This window comes from Sturnus vulgaris, chromosome 7 (genome assembly GCF_052056855.1).
Source record: "Sturnus vulgaris isolate bStuVul1 chromosome 7, bStuVul1.hap1, whole genome shotgun sequence".
Taxonomy (NCBI): Eukaryota; Metazoa; Chordata; class Aves; order Passeriformes; family Sturnidae; genus Sturnus; species Sturnus vulgaris.
The window spans coordinates 25,144,740-25,163,798 of NC_142249.1; the positions used below are offsets into that span (position 1 = coordinate 25,144,740).

The 19,059-nt window shown below is 40.5% G+C and overlaps 1 protein-coding gene across 1 annotated transcript in view; it reads left to right on the forward strand.

The window, feature by feature from the left end:
- The first annotated feature begins 201 nt into the window (after nucleotides 1–201).
- Nucleotides 202–19,059, forward strand: part of ITGB6 (integrin subunit beta 6) — a 47,109-nt gene continuing 28,251 nt past the window's right edge. Inside the window, exons 1-4 of the mRNA XM_014880898.2 lie at nucleotides 202–424; nucleotides 14,917–14,993; nucleotides 15,731–15,810; nucleotides 18,504–18,708. Coding sequence (XP_014736384.1) covers nucleotides 14,933–14,993; nucleotides 15,731–15,810; nucleotides 18,504–18,708 — 346 coding nt within the window. The 5' untranslated portion in view covers nucleotides 202–424; nucleotides 14,917–14,932. The remainder of the gene's footprint in view (nucleotides 425–14,916; nucleotides 14,994–15,730; nucleotides 15,811–18,503; nucleotides 18,709–19,059) is intronic.

A 19,059-nucleotide genomic window follows, 5' to 3' on the forward strand; every position in this document is an offset into this window, starting at 1 on the left:
CCACTCCTATAAATAGCCTGCTTGCTTATGAAGGACCAGTAGTGTTTCCTCCGGGAATAACAGGATTTTGACTAATGGCATTTTAGGCCAGTTTTTGTCAGACTTTCTATAGAAAACACGGTTTGGAGAGTAGAAAGTCTGCTAAAGAAAGACAGTAATCAAAGTATTAATGTTTGAAACACAGACACTTGGTGAGCCTGTAGAATCCACAGAGAAAACTGAAATTCGAAGGAGCAGGATGGTGGTGTGCTTTTAAAGCAGAGGCTTGCCTTCAGGGCTGGTAAGAAGCAAGGCAGCTGCCATGTGGAGAAAGAGAAGCTCTCTGTGATCCTGCAGAAAGCTGGGCTGTGGTGCAAGGATGTCTGCAGTGCTGGGGAATCTGCTCTGTACACGAGAAATGTGCAAGTGCACTGGGGAGAAGCAGGTAAGGGAAGTTTTTCTGTAAATTTTTTGGACCAAAGGAGGAAGTGTGTAGAAAGCTTTGTGTTTCAGGTCTTTAGCTGTTAGTAAGACCATTTGAGTATGGAGAGCATGGGCAAGCAAACAACCTCAGCACTGGTTCAGTAAGGATGGAGGTTTTTTATCTTGTTGATGGAGCGAGGATCCCAGGTTTGAAGGATGCAGACAATTTGGGCTGTGTGACCCTGTTCTGTAGGATCCCAGGTTTGAAGGATACAGACAATTTGGGCTGTGTGACCCTGTTCTGTGAGTAAATGCCTTGGAGACACCGAAGAGAACATGCATCCTGCTGACCATGCAGCGAGGGAAGTTCTATGGACAGTGCCAGAGGTCACACACAGCAAGGATTGGAATGACAGGTAACAAGGCTTGGTGGCTGTCTTCTCCTGACTATTACAAGTACCAAATGCCAAGATATTTGGGGGGGTTTCTTACAACTAGCAACCGATCTGGAATTCAGATGCCGTGTTCCACAGCCTGGGCAGATTCCAAGGGTGCGTTGAATCGACAGCAGCACCCTTTGTGCAGAGCAACTCTGTACACAAGGAGAGAGCCCTGCTGAGAGAAAAGAAACAGAGCATTGCATTCAGGGATGTGACTAACTTCTTCTGAACAGCGAGGAAAGCACCACGCTTGCCAGTTATCTCTTCTGTGCGTTTCCTCAGTTGTGGCTGGGGCCATCTGATGAGTGTTTCCCTCGCTCCCAGCGCGCACAGTCTGTCTGCTGTCAGCAGTTAATGAAGTCACTCGCAAGACACCATCCCCTGGGGAAAAGCAGGGCTATGAATAGACCTGCTACTTGCATCTCTGGTTGCAATGCTCTCAGCACTGCTTTTGCTCTGCTACCATCTCTGATGATAGTGCCACTTCCCAACAATGGTCTTCCACTCGAGCTGCTGCTATTCCCAATGCCAAAAGCAGTGCTTTTGCTTCTGGCAGAGCTGTGGAGCTCAGTGAGTGCTTCTGTGCTGTCCCCAGTGACAGGCACAGGTTCTGAGATACCACATGCTTACCAAAAATGTGCAGAAAGTGAATGAGTAAACTTATTGTAGCAAGTGCTTTTAATAATAGTCCTCAGTGAACGTCATTGTCAAATGCTTCATCAGTGCGCATTCAACAATGAGGAGGGAAAAAAAAAAGGTTTTTTTGGAGGACAACGTATTTCCGTGCTACTGAAATAGAAAGGCAAACTGTTAATTTGATGAAAACATCACCTCTTTGCCAGCTGAGCTTGCTTATCTAGGTGTGGTTAAGCTTGTGTTTAAAAGGAGCTGTGTGTTGGTCTAGACAGAGGTGAGCTATAAAAGAAGCAAAATCAGCAAAAATAGAGATAAAGAATGATGAATCATGATGACATATTGCTCAAAGTATGTAAGGTTACGTAAATACTTATGTTGTGTAGGGAATACAATCATTATTTGTGCAAGCAAACCAAAGACTATTCAATGCACTTTAATGATTATGTTTATGATTTAACCCTTTTAATCACTTTGAAGTTGAACACCTTTGTAAGAAAATTTAGCTAACAATGCCAATAAATAGTGAAAAAGGGAAAAACTAATTAAGGCAGCATTCACTTTGAACATTTCCTGTTCTCTCTTGAGGAGATGTCAGAGAAAACTTATTTTTAAAAGGTTTTGTTTCATATACACTGTTTATTATTTTATATCAGAATTGATAGTCTTAAAAGGTTCCCCTAAACTAAGTTGTCAAAATTTTAATTCTCAGAAAGCTATAATAAGGTTTTCAACAAAATGTAAATGTAGATCTTTCTGCATTGTGATCCAAATGTCTGAATCATTCCTACATGAGCAGAGTTACAGTTGTTGCATATGAACCTTTGCTCAGGTGCCTCATCCTCCTGCTTATATAAAGTCAGAACGAAAAACAACCCCTCATTACTCATAGTTTTTGTATTAATTCTGGTTTGCTGAATTACTTGAAGTGATTCATGACCTATGTTAAAATTTAACACAGCCTTTAATGTTTTCAGCCTGACACATGGTGCCTTATAATATTGATATATCTCATCCACCAAGCAATGTGCATCAGCTTGCCGAAGCACGCCTTGAGGGGAAAATGATACAGTAGTCCTGATCTACTTCTCTGCCAAAGCTTTAATTAAACATTCATGCTATCAGTTAAGAGTGAAGGAGCTTGGGGACATGCATGAGATGCCAGTCCTGTCATTAACAATATTTCTTTTTGAAAGTTTAGGAAGATAGGAATATGCCTCTTAAATCAGACCTCTGTGACCTGGATAACGTCTCAGTGGTATTCAAAACTCTGATCTCTCTTGCTGTCTGGTATCCTGTATATAAGAAAACAGAAATCCATCTGATTTTCTGCACTCAGCACTTTTTTCCAGTAGCACCCAGAACAGATAGAGTTTAGCAGAGCAGAACTGAAGTAGTGGTGCTCTGGCAGTGGCTCTCATCCTTTTCTTAGGGTACAGAGTTGTGAACCTGAGGATAGGCTTCTCCTTAAGGTTTGTTTCCCATTGCTTGCACCTAGACAGCCTGAAGGCTGGGAAGGCAATCCTCAGCCTTTTGCAGGCCACTTGCGTGGGAGGTAGAGCATGGTCCAAATGAGGCTTCATCTAACACTAACTACCCCTGAAATGAGGCTCTGCCAGACTAAGGAATGGCACTTGTATGATAAAGCCTTCTGGCTGTGTCTGCAGAGGTGTCTTATGAGGGTCATGGAGAGATTGGTTTTTCTTCACTTAGCAGAACAGTCTGGGGGTAGAAAATGCAAATGCTGCAGTTTCTCCCCAGGGCAGAAAGCCTATTTGGAATAATGAACCTTGGCGTCCTTAGAAAATGCTTCTTCCTCCTTGAGAACCATGCTAACAGCAATTAATATCATCCAACAGCAGTGGATATTACAACCACAGCCAATACCTCAAATGGTTGTTTAAAATCAGCTTCAGCAAGCTTTGCTCCCTCTCTGACCCTTTCCTGGCTTCCACATCTCTTGTGCTTGGCTGTCCTCCACCCAGGCTTTCAGGCTCAGATTTGGAAATCCCCTGCTCCTAACTGTGGACTGTTATTTTTCTGGCAATATTTACCTGCCATCCTTGTGGAATAGAGTCAAGGCCTCTGTGGTGCCTGTGCTGTTATTCAGAGTGTTAATAGACATTGTAAACAGATAGAGATTGTCAGATTTCTGCCACAAGAACTGCGCTGAGGAATTTCTTCAGCCAGGAAGGCTGCCCAGGTTGGAGCTTGTGATGCTTTGTCTGACCCTGAGCCTGGATTTGTTCTAGTTGTAAGAGGGGAGGAACTACTTCGGAGGAACAGCCTTCCTCAAGCTTCACTATAACAACAAAAGCAGCACAGTACCAGTACATGAAGAAAACGATGCACCCTAAAAACCATGAACTTAGAAGAATGTAAGCAAAAGGCCAAGTCTTGAAAGATTGGTTAATATGCAAGTTCAGAAGTATGAGCTAAATCAAAGTGTCATTACTCAACCCACAAGCACAGCAAATAAACTTAAAAGGGAATTTTTAAGCAGCAGGGAAAGAAGAGAAAAATACTCCTTTTAAAGTGGTCAGGACAAATCAGATGCATGAGAACATAAACATTCAGTTCAGGATGAAGGAAAAATAGGCTTTATTACTCCCCTTGAGCAAACTGATGATGAAGACCGAGTAAAACGGAATGTTTTTATCAGTAATGTGATGCACAGGCATTGTAAATAGCTGTGTGTAAGCACATTCTGAATAAATAACTGCAATGGCTTTGTTTACTTTTCTGTTTGCTTAAAACTGTGAATATTGATCAAATTTCACAAAATTTGACAAAACTGTGATGTCATGAGAACATGGCAAACAGGCACTTTTGTCAGCCACAGGTGCTGACACTATTAGATAATCTAAATTCAAATTTTTACCATGATTTTTGACTGTTACGCCATGTACCCATCTTGTCTAATCTTCCTATTAACATGACACAGGCAGAAGAAGGTGTTTCTATTTTCTCTAAGTGCAGGAAAGTTGACACACTACACAGCTAGAGAGGAACTTGCCTGCTTTGTAGTACAGAACGAAAATGTGCTCTGTAGCATCTGATACAGCCGAGTCAGGAACCAGTTTGCTCCTGACTGGATCTGTGGAAAGTGCAGAGTGAGAGTCCTGTGTGTCAGCCCAAACCCTGTGTCTGCTGCTGCCTGGAGGTTTGATTGGTGCCATATCCATGACTTGCCATGGTCCTGGAAGCAAACATAGCACCAGTGTTTGACCTGTTTGCATTTTTTCTTGGTTTTTCCTGTTGCTCTCAGACACTGCTGAGCACAATTTTTCTGATTTTAGAGGGCACTCAGATGCCTCTTCCAGTTCCAATGTTGACTCATTGACCTCTTTACCTTTATATATGTTTCTTGTACTGTTTTAAAATTTTGTAGTGTTCTTCTGGTAGTTTGACACTCAAATGTCTCTAATGATTAGAGTGGGCAGGGTCTTCCTCTAACTGAGAAAGTCTCATCCACCAGATCAGTATCTTATTGCACATCAAAAGAAAAAAAATGTTGGAAAGAATCACATCAAAACTGAGTGAATAAGTGACAGCTATGAGTCAGTGTCTGCATTTCTTCCCTAACACAACACTACATGGTAGGCTGGTTCTGAATAGGTTTTTTCCCATAATTTCAGGTAATGATTAACTCCTAATTACTAAAATGTCTTTAGGAGAACTGATGAGACCTTTTGCAAAGCTAATCAAGTTCAAAAGTATATTCAAGCTTTCCCTTTAGCTCTTTCATGCAAAAATACTTATTTTAACAGAAACTATTTTAAAACTGCCTCATAAATATAAGTTCAGCAGTAGTATTAGAGCATAGTTTTAAGCTAAAATGGTTGTATTCCAGGAAAATACACAGTATGTGCATGCAGTTTATTATTTATTCCATTTATAAAACAGAATCCTGTGCTGCTGTGCTGCTGGCAGTGCAATCATTTATGGGATGAAACATAACTGTACCAGCTCACATTGTAGGATGAAAGACTAAAGGAATGAGCACTAGAAATAACAAAAAACAGAGGAAATCTGTGTGAGTAGGTTTGTCCTGAAGGAAAAGCTCTCACTGCAGGGTTTCATTCCTGAGGAGGGTGTGTTAAAGCATGCAAGATAATAAAGAGCAGCAGATGTCTTAAGAATTGGTGTTATGAGGAGTGTTGTAAGGAATTTAGCTTTTGAGAAGAAGGAAGATTTTTCACACAAACTGGATGATCTCCATTTGAGCAAACATGGCATTGATTTTCTGGAACCAAGATTGCTATAATTGGTATCATTATAGTATAACAGATCATGTAGTAGGTTACAAAATAATAGATTATAACAACATATATATATATATATAAGTACAATCAGTAAAATAATTCTAAGAAATAGGAGAGGATGTTGGAGAATACTCATAAGTAATTTTGATGCCTGGCTCTGAAAAGCAGAGCATGGTGAATAAGTAAGGGAGAAAGAAATATCAGATGGGAGAAAAATGGACAAGCAAAATCAACACTGACATGTGTGGGAATGTGGTGTGTGTGGCCTGGGTGTTAGGAATAAAAGAGATGTGACACTTTAAAAAAGAATTGCACATTGTCATAGAGGATGAGCCGAGATGTTTGTGTACAAAAACTACAAATGCAGGCTAGAGCTGTGGGATCCAAGATGACCCCAAATCTTCCAAGAATAGTGAAGGATGGTGGATGGGTGATCTGTGACTGAAACACACTTAAATTGATGTATAGTCTTGTAAGAAAACTAGAAATAAAACAAGTGGCACAGAGACATCCTTTGGTGGCAGAGAGAGGCAGAGAGAGGTGGCCTGGGCAGGATGGAATCTGTCAGACTTAAAGTCTTCTGAAGGGCCACTAAGGAACAGCATTTTACAGAGTGTTCTAATTCAGATGACTGCAGGCATGAAAGAGAAGCTCCCAAGCATTGCCTCACTGCAGGAGATTTTAACTCGTCAGAAATAGAGTATAAAGCAAATGTTGCTGATAACAGTAGAGCCAGTTATTCCAGGGTGTAATAGCTGGCAGATTTCATCAGTAAGCAGTCACTGGACTGCCATGATGCTATTCTAGGTGATCTTTGTTAGGTAGTGATGACATAGAGCAGCTGCTTGTAGAAAATAACCTAGCTAAAGTTATCCCAACTTGATTAAATTGAAAATAAATGAAAGAATGAACAAGAATAGGACTGCTAGTTTCTCAAAATTTGTCCTTGTGAAGTATTGTACCTAATTAGTGATATTAATTGGATGAAGGCTCCAAACTTATTAAAATTTAATTTAAAAAGTAATTTGAAAATCTGTAATTTGTACTATAAGGAGACAATGAAAATACTAGGAGTTAGCAAAGAGAGTGAAGGCCCCCACCATACCAGATCATCAGTGAAAATGGTATTTTGGGAACCTGGAAGCAGAGGGTGCAGTCAGATCTGTCAAGTTTGCAGACATGCCATCTGTAATAATATTTGAAAAAGTGAAAGTTTCTCCTATCACACAAATAAAAGGAAGTCTGATAGGTGGCAAGTACTCTCTCTCTGGTAGAGATTAAAGACTCTGTAGATACTGCCCATACCAAACAAATTATCTTCTTTTCTGTAAAGATGATGGCACAGATCATGGAGAAAAATGGCAGAATCTGTAGAAATAAAAGCTAACATTTGCAAACTTGAAAATTTATAAACAAGGTGCAGTAAGCCCATAGTGAAGTGGTGTTTGTTACCCATCCTAAATTGCTCAAATAAGAAAAAATAAATTTCTGGTACAGGATCAAGATTTCCTCTAAAGATCTCCGAAAACAAAGAAGAGAGAAAGAGCAGAGGAAAAAGTGACCACATCTACAGCTTTGTTAACTAGCCGTAGTAATCTGTAAATTTTGTATGCATTTTGCAAGAAATAATAAACAATTGTGTGAAGATAAAAATAGAGAAAATAAACAATTAAGTGTTTAATATAATGTAGTAGGGCAGGGGAGATATTTGTATGGTGCCATTTGCTCTAGGAAGGGAATGACTGGGCTACCTTCAGGTTGAGTCGAGGTTTTCAGGCTTTACTGTTTTGTCTAGTCCTTCAAAGTGTCAACACTTCCATTGTGGCTAAAAGTGGTGTGGGCAGATGAGAAAAATACCTGTTCCATTATGAAGGAACAGAGACTTGGAAGTGTCAGGTAGAATTTAATAGTGCAAGTGCTGAATCACACCCAGATTGAGGTAGAAATTATTTTTGTTGTAAACTGTGGTTGGGTAAGAGGAAGTCCAAAATGTTTTGGTCAGTCGTAGAAGGATCCTGAGAGAACTGAAGTGGAGCCATGGAAAAAGCCAAAATGATCCTCCTTAGATATCATGTAGGTGACTGAAAGAAGGGCTACCTGAGTACAAACACCATTGTAGGAGGCTCCTCTGGTCAAAGTTCCTCTGGGTACTAAAAACAGTCTGTCAGCCATAATTAGGAAAGTACATTGAAAAAAATGCAGAAAAGTAGTACTGGACAAAACAAAGAATGAAGGATTTACAATTGCTCTCTATAAATACATCAAGGGGAGGGGAAAGAAGGGCAGGGCAAATACTAGGGAGGAAAGAAGATATTTAAGTTGCCAGACAATGTTGTCATTAAAATAAATGGATATATATTGAAAGTTAGTCTATCCAGGCTGGAGCTGAGGCAGTTTCCAGCCATGAGAAGACTGAAGTCTCTGAAAACCTTCTAGTGAGAGTGGCAGGGACCAACCACTGTAGGTGTGGGTATCACAGTAAAATGGAATTTATTTGCTGGATGATACAGATTCACGTAGCTCTTGTGGAGCGGTGAGTAGAGCCACTTTGTCTTTGCCTCTCTGCCAGAGCCAAGCACTCTGGCAAGACTTAGGATGGATTTCCATAAGTTTATTAAGAGAGCTGGGTAAGGTGAAAGGACACATCTTCAATATCTATAAGATCCTTTGCAGTGTTGTGCCCTCTCCTTTTTATTACTGTAGCAATAGCATTTTTTGAAATTGCTGTTAATTTATTGGTTCAGATAGGAATCATGACTCTATGGCCTGTGTCGTACAGACATGCTACAAAATGTTAAGAATTAACTTTTATTAAAGGTTGATCTAAAATTTTGATAAATCCGTTCATTAAGTGTCAAACTAGAGCACGACAAACATGAGATAAGAAGCATAAGGTATCAGTGGATCTAATATTATTGACAGTATTTACATCGTTAATAAATTTGAACTCTCGGGAAACATTGTTTGAGAAAATTTGCTCTGCCTTATTCTTTTGGTATTACTCAGCAAAATACTTGGAATTGATTTAGTTTGATTTTCTTTTTTTTAGAGGTGGCTCTATTTACATATTTCTAGTTTTGCATGGGTTTATTAGATACATAATATTGGCAGTTCTGACCAGTACTTTAAGAATTGTAGAAGCAGTAATCATTCTGTATAATATTGATTTTCTAATGTTCCTGTTTGCATGTGAGCAGACACTGTTGGTTTAAATTTCCTTTCTGCTTTCAGAAGAAACACATAAGAATAAGGCAAGATTTATAAAATACAGTAATAATTTACACTGACAAAGATATTGCAAATTATTTCTGACATTTCAGAAGCTTGTAACCGAGCTTATAAAAAATAAAATGGAAGTAATGTTCTGTTTAATGTGAGAGATGGTATTTGAAAAGAAGATGCAAACAAAATTACAATTCTAATATAACATAAGTGAATAAATAGTTTTACAAAGATTTTTAGTATCTCCAAAGGTTTTTATATAAGTCACAAAGCAAAATATTGTTAAAAGATAATAGGACTCTCAGTATCACCTTTTTCCTGCATGAGTTTCTAAGTTCTCATTTTCCTACTCCAGAGGAGCAGAGTAGCCATAAGATGGCAGCACTCTGCACAAAAGGCTCCTGAAACCATAAATTCTGCTCTTTTCTCAAAAAGAAACGGCAGTCGCTGGAGAGGACGAGTGGTCGGAGCGCTGGGTGTCTGAAAATGGAATGAAACTGAGTCCAGAATAGCCCTGGGAGGCTTCAGAAATGGAGCTGCTTTCATGCGGTACCTGAGCCCACTTTCCTCAGTATTTAGCAGCTGCTTGGGTGGTAGGCAAAGCATTCTTATCTGGTTTGGTTATGCTAGAATAACCTTATTCAAACCCCGTGTTTTAGCACAGCACCATACCTCTGTAGGTCTAAGTACAGTAAGGTCAGCTTTAAAATTATTTCTGTGTGTAAAATCAGAGCAGAATCACTTTTTACAAGTGATCTAATCCCAGCTCCATAGTTTAGAATTTACATATGGGTGGTCAGACCCGAAGACATTGTGTTTACCCAACCTTACAGTCTTTTCCAAAAGCAAGCCCAGCCTGCTGCAGGGCTGGATAAAGAGTTGCCTTTCCCTTGGTGCTGCTGCAACAGCAAGGCCATCACCCTGTCCCTTCTGTGATAGGGGCTGCAGGTCTGGTTTGAATTTAGCATTAATCCAAACAAAGTAAGTTATGAAAAGCTCTTCAGCTAAAGTGGGGGGGTCTGAGCTGTGGAGTCAGTGCTCAGTGCAGTTCCCATCCCCAGCACGATCACCCAGCAGCACTGAGAAGTGCTTGCTCTGCTGTCCCTGCCCCACATTTTTATAGTGCAGAGAAAGCAAAGGGTACCACGTAACCAAGAAAAGCAAACAGAAACCAAGGTGAGATTTGATGGGCTGTGTGGAAGTCCCTGGCACAATTTGAGTGTCATGGGCTGGTTGGCAGCCCCACTCCATTTTCCTACCAGTTCTACCTGAGTCTTTCTGCAGTTCAGAGGTCTGGTTATTTCTCTTTGAGTGTGAGAATGTATTCAAATCTGAAAAGCAAACACATCTTTCACCTTGCTCACCCATGCCAAAAAAACTGAGAACAAAGGTTTGCTCACAGCCTTGGCTGGAACCAGCCAGGTCAGAGCTGTGGGCAAGGTGAATACAAGTGGAAAACACCCTGAGTTTCCTGCCTGCTGCTCACTGTACAGCTGGGGAGCAGTCCCTCCTCCTTCCTCCTCTGCCCCTCTGTTTGCTTACAGGCACGTTGTTGACTTCATTCCCTGCCCTCCTCTAACAGCAGCACTGCTCCGGAAACAAGAGGAGACCAGAGCATGAATCACAACCTGAGTCACCAATTCCCAACACCTTGTTTTGCTCAGAGCTGGAGGGGAAAATTCCTCTCCTCTATGTGATTCCCCATCATTCGTGGCCCTCCAGAACAGGCTGCAGACACCCCTCCCCTTCTTCCAAAACTGCACTCCCTCGTGTGTAGCCGTGCTTGCAAACAGCACCTGGAGGGTAGGAGAGACCACGTCCCACTGGGCTCTGTGGCCGTGTTTTGGTCATGGGCCCCTAATGGGATATGAGATTAGTACACCCCGAAACAGAGGAGCTGAAATGAAGCAGCTCCATCACTGTATGTTCAGATCTTTGCTTTCAGCAGGCTCCAGGTCACTCATGCAGGACTCAAATGCTTACGGCAGTTTCTTCAAAGGGATGTCATTTTCTGTTGGAGCAAAACCCGTCTCCCACCATGATGATTAATAAAGAAAGAGAGAGCAGATGTATCAACTAAAAAAACCCCAAAACCGAAAAAACCAACCAACAAAAAAAAAACCAAAAAAACCCCCAAGCCAACAACAATAAATACAACTGTTTGTTAGGGATTGTTGCTTCCTCTTGAAATTTTTTGCCAGCCCTCCCTAAAGCATTGTCAGATCTGTACTGCAGCAGAGGCAGAGACAGGACGACAGGACAGTCCTTGCAGTGTCTGTGCAGTCTCTGTGTGTGGTTTCTCTCCGTGCTGCACTGGGCTGTGTGCAGAGCTCACACTGCTGTGTGGATACTCATCTCATCTCTAGCTCCTTAGAGATGAATCAAAGTTTCAAGCTTAGAAACTTTTTCAGCCTTCATTGCTTAGCTAACTGACAGGCATCCTCTGAAACATCTGCCATTGCTGTTCTTTGGAACTGGATCTGTCAGGCTGCTGGGGGATATATTTTTATGCAGATTTTCCAAAGAAAATGCTTTCCATTTCTGCTGGCCCAAGAGTATGGAAGCACTTGACTATGCAGCTATGGAACATATGTCTTCTTTGAGAGATAAGTGTTTTAACCTCTAGACTTTTGTAGAATCTTCACTTACTACCTTTCAGGTTAAAAAGTTTGACTGAAATTTTAAAGTCTAATTTGATTCCCCACTAGAGACTGTCAGAAGCTTTCAGGATTTGATTGGGAACCCAGCTAGGCAGAGAATAAAGTCACCAGATGTTTCAAGTACAAAGCAACTAAAGGAGTGCAGCCCTTTGCCTCTTCCAGATGCATTGAGGAAATTAATAGGGTGGAGAGAAGGGAGACACCTGATAAACTTGAGAAAGCTTTTCTCAAGTGCAAGAGATGCCTCCCTACACCTTTGTAAATATTCTGAGAATCATCTCAGCCAGGGGATGTTCAGACTTTAAATTGTTCCATATTTTTCCAGGCTTTGAGGATGGGAGTGTGTATGACAAGATCACTGGGAATTAAGAGAGCTGGGTTGTGTGTGAAGCTCAGAGGTCAGGGCTATATTCATGCCAGGAGTGGAGGGAAGACTTGCATTGCTCAGCATTGCCTACACTGAATGATAAACAGATGTTTTCTGTTCTGACGTGTTATTTAAAAACTGTAACTCTGATTTAATAGAGATCAGAATTTGCTCCAAAATGAAGATATAGTGGTTGATGGAAACAATAATTGTGTTCTTTCTGTACTATAAACTACCTTTTTGTTATATCTCCTTGAATCAATGCCTTTAATTTGGGTGGGTGACATAAGACTGTATCAAATTCTTAAGAAGAAGGGGAACCCTACTGTCAAATCAAGCAATGCCAAAGCATTTAACATGTCCTTCCCACATCAGTGTGGCTACTCCAGATTGATATTCTACTCTTCTAGTGATAATTAAAGCAAATAAAGCACTGATCTAGTAGAGGAACTTCCTGGTCAACTTACATTTAGTTATCAGAATCATCTGATAAAACAAGGAAAATCTGTCTGCTTCCTGTCTTGGTATTCTCACCTTGCCCAAGGTTTATTCTTGGTGCACAGTCTCTCTTTCAGGACCTCTCTTAGGCTCCTGCTCTCCATTTTTTATCTTGTCTGTTTTTATTGTTTATTCTACTACTTTCTTTTCCTTGTCTGCTTTCTCCAGGCAATTCAGAGAGGCCTATTCCTAATAATTTGCAGAAACTTAGCTGGTTTATTCAGGAAAGACTTAATTCAGATAGTCTTTGGCAGCCACCTCACTCAGAGGCAGGAGCTTAGCCTCCAGCCACGCTATCCTTGCCAGGACCTGTATAAAATATTACCTCATAAGCAAATGGGGAACTGATAATATCAAATAGAATTTGTAAGTTTTATGTAGGCTGTATTACTAATTCTCTCTACACTTCAAAGTTTGATATCTTGAATTCAAGAATAAGCATTTGCTAATTGCCAGCTGTTCAGCTGGCTAGTCCTTGGTTTGAGACACTGCTGTGGCTGGTGCCTTCTGGTGGCTGAAGGACTGCCACAGAGCCCTGGGCTTTAATTTTGGTTATGTTACCAGGGGCCAGTAGCCCCTAAGAGCTACAAGGTGACCTTCTACACTGAAAGAGAAAGCTCTGGGTTTTGGAGGGCTGCAAGGCTGTAGACGTAGTAACAATATTAAAGGAGACATATAGAAATGTCAGTCAGACCCAGGAAAGCAGAATATTTAAAGGGCATGTTACAGGAGGATGTTTTTCTTAGCAAGAGCAAACACTTTTGGTTGATTGCACTTCTTTTTGACCTTATGTAATTACATAGATAGTGCTCTCACAGAGTTGTGTCTTCACAAACTGAGGGAACATAATCTAATCAATGCTTCTTTCATGGCACGGGACATTGCTGTAGCTGAACAAGTGCCTTACAAGGGGCACTCTGAGGCAGAGAGAGCAGTTGAAGGAGACTTAAGAATAATGTTGTAAATACAAATGTTAAGATATTGTTCCACAACAGCCTAAACTGGGCTATATTTGGCCCTAACATATCACCTTTCCTGCCAGTTCTGCCTTGAACCCTGAACTGGGCAGCCACAGGGTGCCCAGAAGAAAACCAGCCCTCCACCTTCCCCACAGAAGGGGACTGGGTTTTAGCTGGGTTGCTTTGGAACGTGGCATGTTTGGACGGAAACACTGGTGAGAGTGAAAGGGTGGAGCACAAGGGCAGAGCAAAGGGAGCTGTGATGTAATCCAGTCTGAGTTGTTATTGACACTACCCATGGTCTGTGTAAATACTAGTAAAATTGGATGTGCCTGGGAATATTTCCAGGCACTAGAATGAGATTGTCTATGCTATTATACTGTTAAAATGCTCCCTGGCATGAATTTGACCTCTTCCAATTAACACTCACTGCAAACAATTTACGGGCACAATTTGTTTGCTAGAATGGTCCTAATAGATACTTTACAATCATAAACTCAGTTCTTTCTGTGCCAGTTGGCCTCAATGCCCAGGAATGTTTCAGGCATGTCGAATTTAACTTATACAGACCCATCCCTACTTTCACTATTGCAAATCCTCATGAAAAGACAGGACTTGTCTCGAACAAATGAACAAATTTTTAAAACAGACAATAGCAGAGCATAAAAGATGGGAAGATATTAAATCCGGAAATAAGGAATTTTATTTCCTTCTAATAAGATGGCAAGAAATACATATTTTTGCATTCATTTCAGGTTGGGAAGGTGGAGGAGAGATAGCAATAACTTGTTATGCAGTTGTTTCTGTGCAGTAGAATATTTGGGCACTTACTAGGCAGAGTTAAGGCTGGCATGATTCTTTTTTCAATGTACTTGGTATCTTGAAGTACTCAATCCAAGTCCTCAATTTTAATCTGGGATTGCTTTTTTTTGTTTTTTGGTGGTGTTTTGGTCCCCCCCCCCCCCAATTGCTTTTATGAGTTTCCCTCCACATCAGGAAATCTGAAAAAATGGGATTTTTACTTCTCTCCAGGTATACTCATTGGCAATCTTAGTGGTCCATCTCCCCTCGGGGCACAACAGAAGGTGTTATTTTGAAGGAGCTTTAAAAGGGTTGTTGTACACGCACAAACACGGTCTCTTGGCTGGCTTGCTCTAGGACCCAGAGTGACTGGGACTGACAGAAATCTTCACCTGAATGAATTTTCCCTGCATGCCTTATAAGGAGTCCAGGAAAACAAGGAAGTGATAACCATGTTCATGTTACTGTGTGCACAGCTTGTCCTCTTTACCTGCCCAGGTAGCCCTTGTTTTCACTTTTGTTCATGGTCCGTCCTGCTGGGGTTGAAGTTTCCTCGCAGTCTGTGTACGTGACATCTGAAAATGTACCCTCCAGGAATGCATGCTTTTTACGACATTCTACCTTTACAGCAGACGATAATTAACAAGCTAATATTTTTTTGTCATGCAGCCAGCACTGAAAACGAATGGGGATTGAACTGCTTTGCCTCTGTTTCCTATTTCTGCAAAGAAATAACTATGTACAAGGTAAGGCTCAGGGGCAGGGAGATCCATTGCAAACCATTTTACATTGTTTCTTGCTTGAAGTTGACATTGAAATAACTTTGTGTCTTCTGTATTTAATCTTTCCTTTCTATTTAATGACTTTTTTTTGAGAGACTGCTGTGGGGCTGCATTGCCAATTCATCTACAATTTGGTGGTCATTACATAGCACAACAGATTTGAATGAGACACACATTCTAGCAATTTCGTTTTCACTAATCACAGTTTGATCTGCTAAGAATCTTTCATATTATACGTATGACCGAGTGTTTCTCTGGTAGTTACACAATGGATAAAATCATATCAAGTATCTATAGAGCTGAGTGAAGCAATTTTAAGCATACAGAGCAAGCATAAATCTGTTTTTTTAATATCCCTGGCTATGCTGAAAATTACTTACCTACAGCATACCAGAAACACACATAACACTCTGTCAGGTGCACTGGAGGGAACAAGTTAACGTGTTCTGAGTGAATGCCACCCATAAAGTATGCAAAAGGAGGTATGTTAATTGCCAGCAATTCTGAGGTTTTAATCTTTATTGGAGAGTTAATCTTTTACCAATAGAACTACAGTAAAGAAGAAATTTTGTCAGCAATCCTAAATATGGCTAAATGTGTGCATTTTCACCACCCACATTCTCTAAATGACAAGTTTCTTCATAAATTGAATGATTAAGCATATTATTAACAGCCTTTTATCTTCTTGGATTTAAATTCAGGGACCTGTTCTCAGGAAAGCGCAGTGACTTGTGAAGATTGTTTGCTTTCCGGACCACACTGCGCTTGGTGTTTGCAAGAGGTAGAGTGATAAAAAAATTTCAAAGTAAGACTTGAAGTCTTTGTAGTCACTCCGAGTGATGAAGTATTGACTTAATTGGGTCAGCCCGTGGTTTTGTAATGCATGCAGCTCTTAGTGAAGCCTTCCTGGGGATCAGAAGTGGAATTTAATCTGCTGTACATGGTCTGTTATTCATAGTATGGTTGTTTGGATGTTTGTTTGTTTGCTTGCTTGTTTGAAAAAAACCACAAAAACATCAACCTTCAAATCAAAGGCAGAAATAGAAGTGTTATTAGGTGGTCTCAGATGATCAGCCCAAGGGCTGACTCCCCCTTAGCACTGATGATGAAGCACCAGACACAAAGTCAGAAGCCAGACTGTATCTTACAGATTATGTGCCAAACCAGACAGTGTAAACAGAAGGTTTGCAGGTATCAACAGTGTAAAAGGTTGCGGATGTAAAACTTCTATATAGAAATTATGAATCTGTGGTTGATTTTATGACAATAATGTCGGCTTTATAATTTGTATGATATAGTTGTGTTTTGGCTAAAACATTGGACTTAAAAAATATATCTGGATTTGTCTCCTATACCTTTGTTTCAGATTTTCAGTACAACCCTGGTCAAGTGGCTTCACATCTCTGCTTTTAAAGTTTTCTCCTATAAATGGTGCTAAATATAATCTCCTCACTTCACAGTAAATATTCTAGCTCTTAGTTCATTAGCATTAACAAGATAGTCAGCTATTGTAACTAAAAACTTGACAGAAATACAGAGAAATAAAGTAAGTCTTGTTCATTTTAGTTTCTGGATTGCACCTTTGCTGCTAACATTTTTTATTGTTTTTGTGTACAGCAAAATGACACTTAGCATGGGACTAACATCCTCTTTTGCTATTTGCATGGAGGTCAAAAAGACCCCACATTAGTGTGTTTACAGTAGTTTTCATAATTGTACTATAAAGCAGGATTTTGTTGAAATTGGATCACATTTTTTTTTACTACTGCCATGTATTTTCAGGGAAAAAAGAGCCCAATATAATTTATTGATGTAAAAAACCCCAAAACAAAAACAAACAAAGCTATGGAATTATTGATAACTTCACTGTAGTAAACATTTCTCTTTTTTTTTATAAGCTCATTCTTTTCTTTGTTAGAAAAGAGCACATCAAGTGTGCAAAAGACATAGGAGCTTTAGAGCAAACAAAAGCACCTCCAAAGGAACCACTGTTTTCTGTAGGATAAGAATACACTTTGTAATTGTATTTGAAATATCAGGTTGTTTCTTCACACATTTTGAAAAGTTACGAACTGTGTAACTAAAGGAGACGATAGGGATCTCCCTGTGAAAGGTTTAGAACGGTACATGTAATTTATGTGTACAGAATTCAAGAAACAGTGAGTCAGAGTTTTGCCTGAGCAAAGGCATCAGGTTCAGTCTGGAGAATAATAAACCAGTGTTCCCAGCAGGTGCCTCAACACTGTTTCCAACAAAATATATAAGATCCCTGACAATTTTCAGGCATGAAGGGTGATATTTTGGTGGGAAAAAAGAGTCATAGTTCTGGTTTTAATAGGTTAAAAGTAAATTTGTTTTGTTTTGTGTGAAAAGTTTTTCAGTGACTGAACTCAGAGATTATTTGTGGCTGATCCATAGTTTCTTGCCCAAACCTAGAGAAAAGAGCAGATGTGTGGTATGGGCCCATGACCATCTGCCAGGAATTGAGTGTTTCAGAGCTGATTCTGCCAGGCATTGCCCAGGTTTTGGTCAAAAGGGCTTGCAGGTCAGAGCAGTTTCCTGGAGACAGCTGGGTGATTTTGAGAATCTTAACTCTAGACATATCTCTGGGAAAAGGTTATGAGGCACAGAAGCCTCTTTGTAAAAGTAACCATTAACTTCACTCCATGTGAGGTTAGTACCTACCCTGTAGCAGTGCTGTGGAAAGGAATGCATATCAAAGCTTCGAATTGAGTAATGGAAACCAACTGTGAGATATCCAATTGATATCTGAAGGCTTGTGATTTCCCCTGGCTGGGAGAAGGTCAAGGAGGAAGCTGGGACAAATTTAGGTGTGGGGATGCTGAGAGCACTGCTCTCAGTGCTGAGGAATCGTGGGGACAGGCTGTGGCCATTGCTGGGCACCAGGCAGAGGAGCAAGGACTTGATGCCTGCTTCAGTGAACAGCTTAAGTGAGAGTTGTGGATAAAGTGTAGATCAGAAAAAAAGAACCAGTAAACACTGGGTACCCACAATCAGTTTGTCACAAACTGTCCACGAGTTTATTATCAGCACGTCTGTATTAAATGATGTGCTTCAATCAGCAGTTCAAAACTGTCTAGGAGAGACTGATGAATTTGTGGCATAATCCTGTGACAGGAAAACCAGTGGCTCAGAGGGGCTTTGTGCTATCATTCTGAGTACTGTGAGAAGCCAAATGCAGTGAGTGGCACAATTCCCATTCCCCAACAATAGAGCAGTTTCTCCCAGGATAACAAGTCGGTGTAAGTTACATTAATTATACACCTGTGTGACATGACCCGTGAAGGGCAAATTTGGGTTTCTGTGCCACCTGTATCTAGTTCTGCACTAGTTTGCACAAACTTGCACCTTTGTGTCCATTCCCTGCATTTGACTGACCTTTTGTCCAGCAGGTGCTGGTGGCTAGTCAGTAAAAACATTTAACTCATCCCTTCCTTCTCCTGTTTGCATTAGAATTACACAGACTCGTCTGGAATTCATGGGAGGTGTGATACCCTGGAAAATCTTTTGTCCAAAGGATGCCAGTTGGATTTGATTGAGTTTCCCATTTCAGAAGTAGAAATTCACAGAAATGATCCCCTAACTGCATCACCCCAGAAGAACAATTCTGATGTCACACAGATTTCTCCCCAAAAATTAACTCTGAGGCTGCGACCAGGTAAGTCACAGTTCATAGGTTTATTTCAGACAGTGTGATTAGCTGAAGCTTCTTGGATTGAACAATCTAAAATATATCTTGACAGAATAAAGATGAAAACCTGTGTCTAGTCCAAAATTATCTGTTGACTCATTGCATGAAAACTAGGTTCAGCTGAGTTCAGAATATTTTCAGAAGTGCTGGGTACATCATAAAAATAAGGACATATATTTTTAGTTCCTCTCTTCTCTTGCCAGTGAGGTGGCAGGGAGAGAATGAAAGCCCCTGGCTCATCCCCAGCTGAGCTCCTGTGACTCTCCCCTGCTGGTCTGGCAAACAGAATATCTCAGAGGTGGCATAAAATCTTGTTTT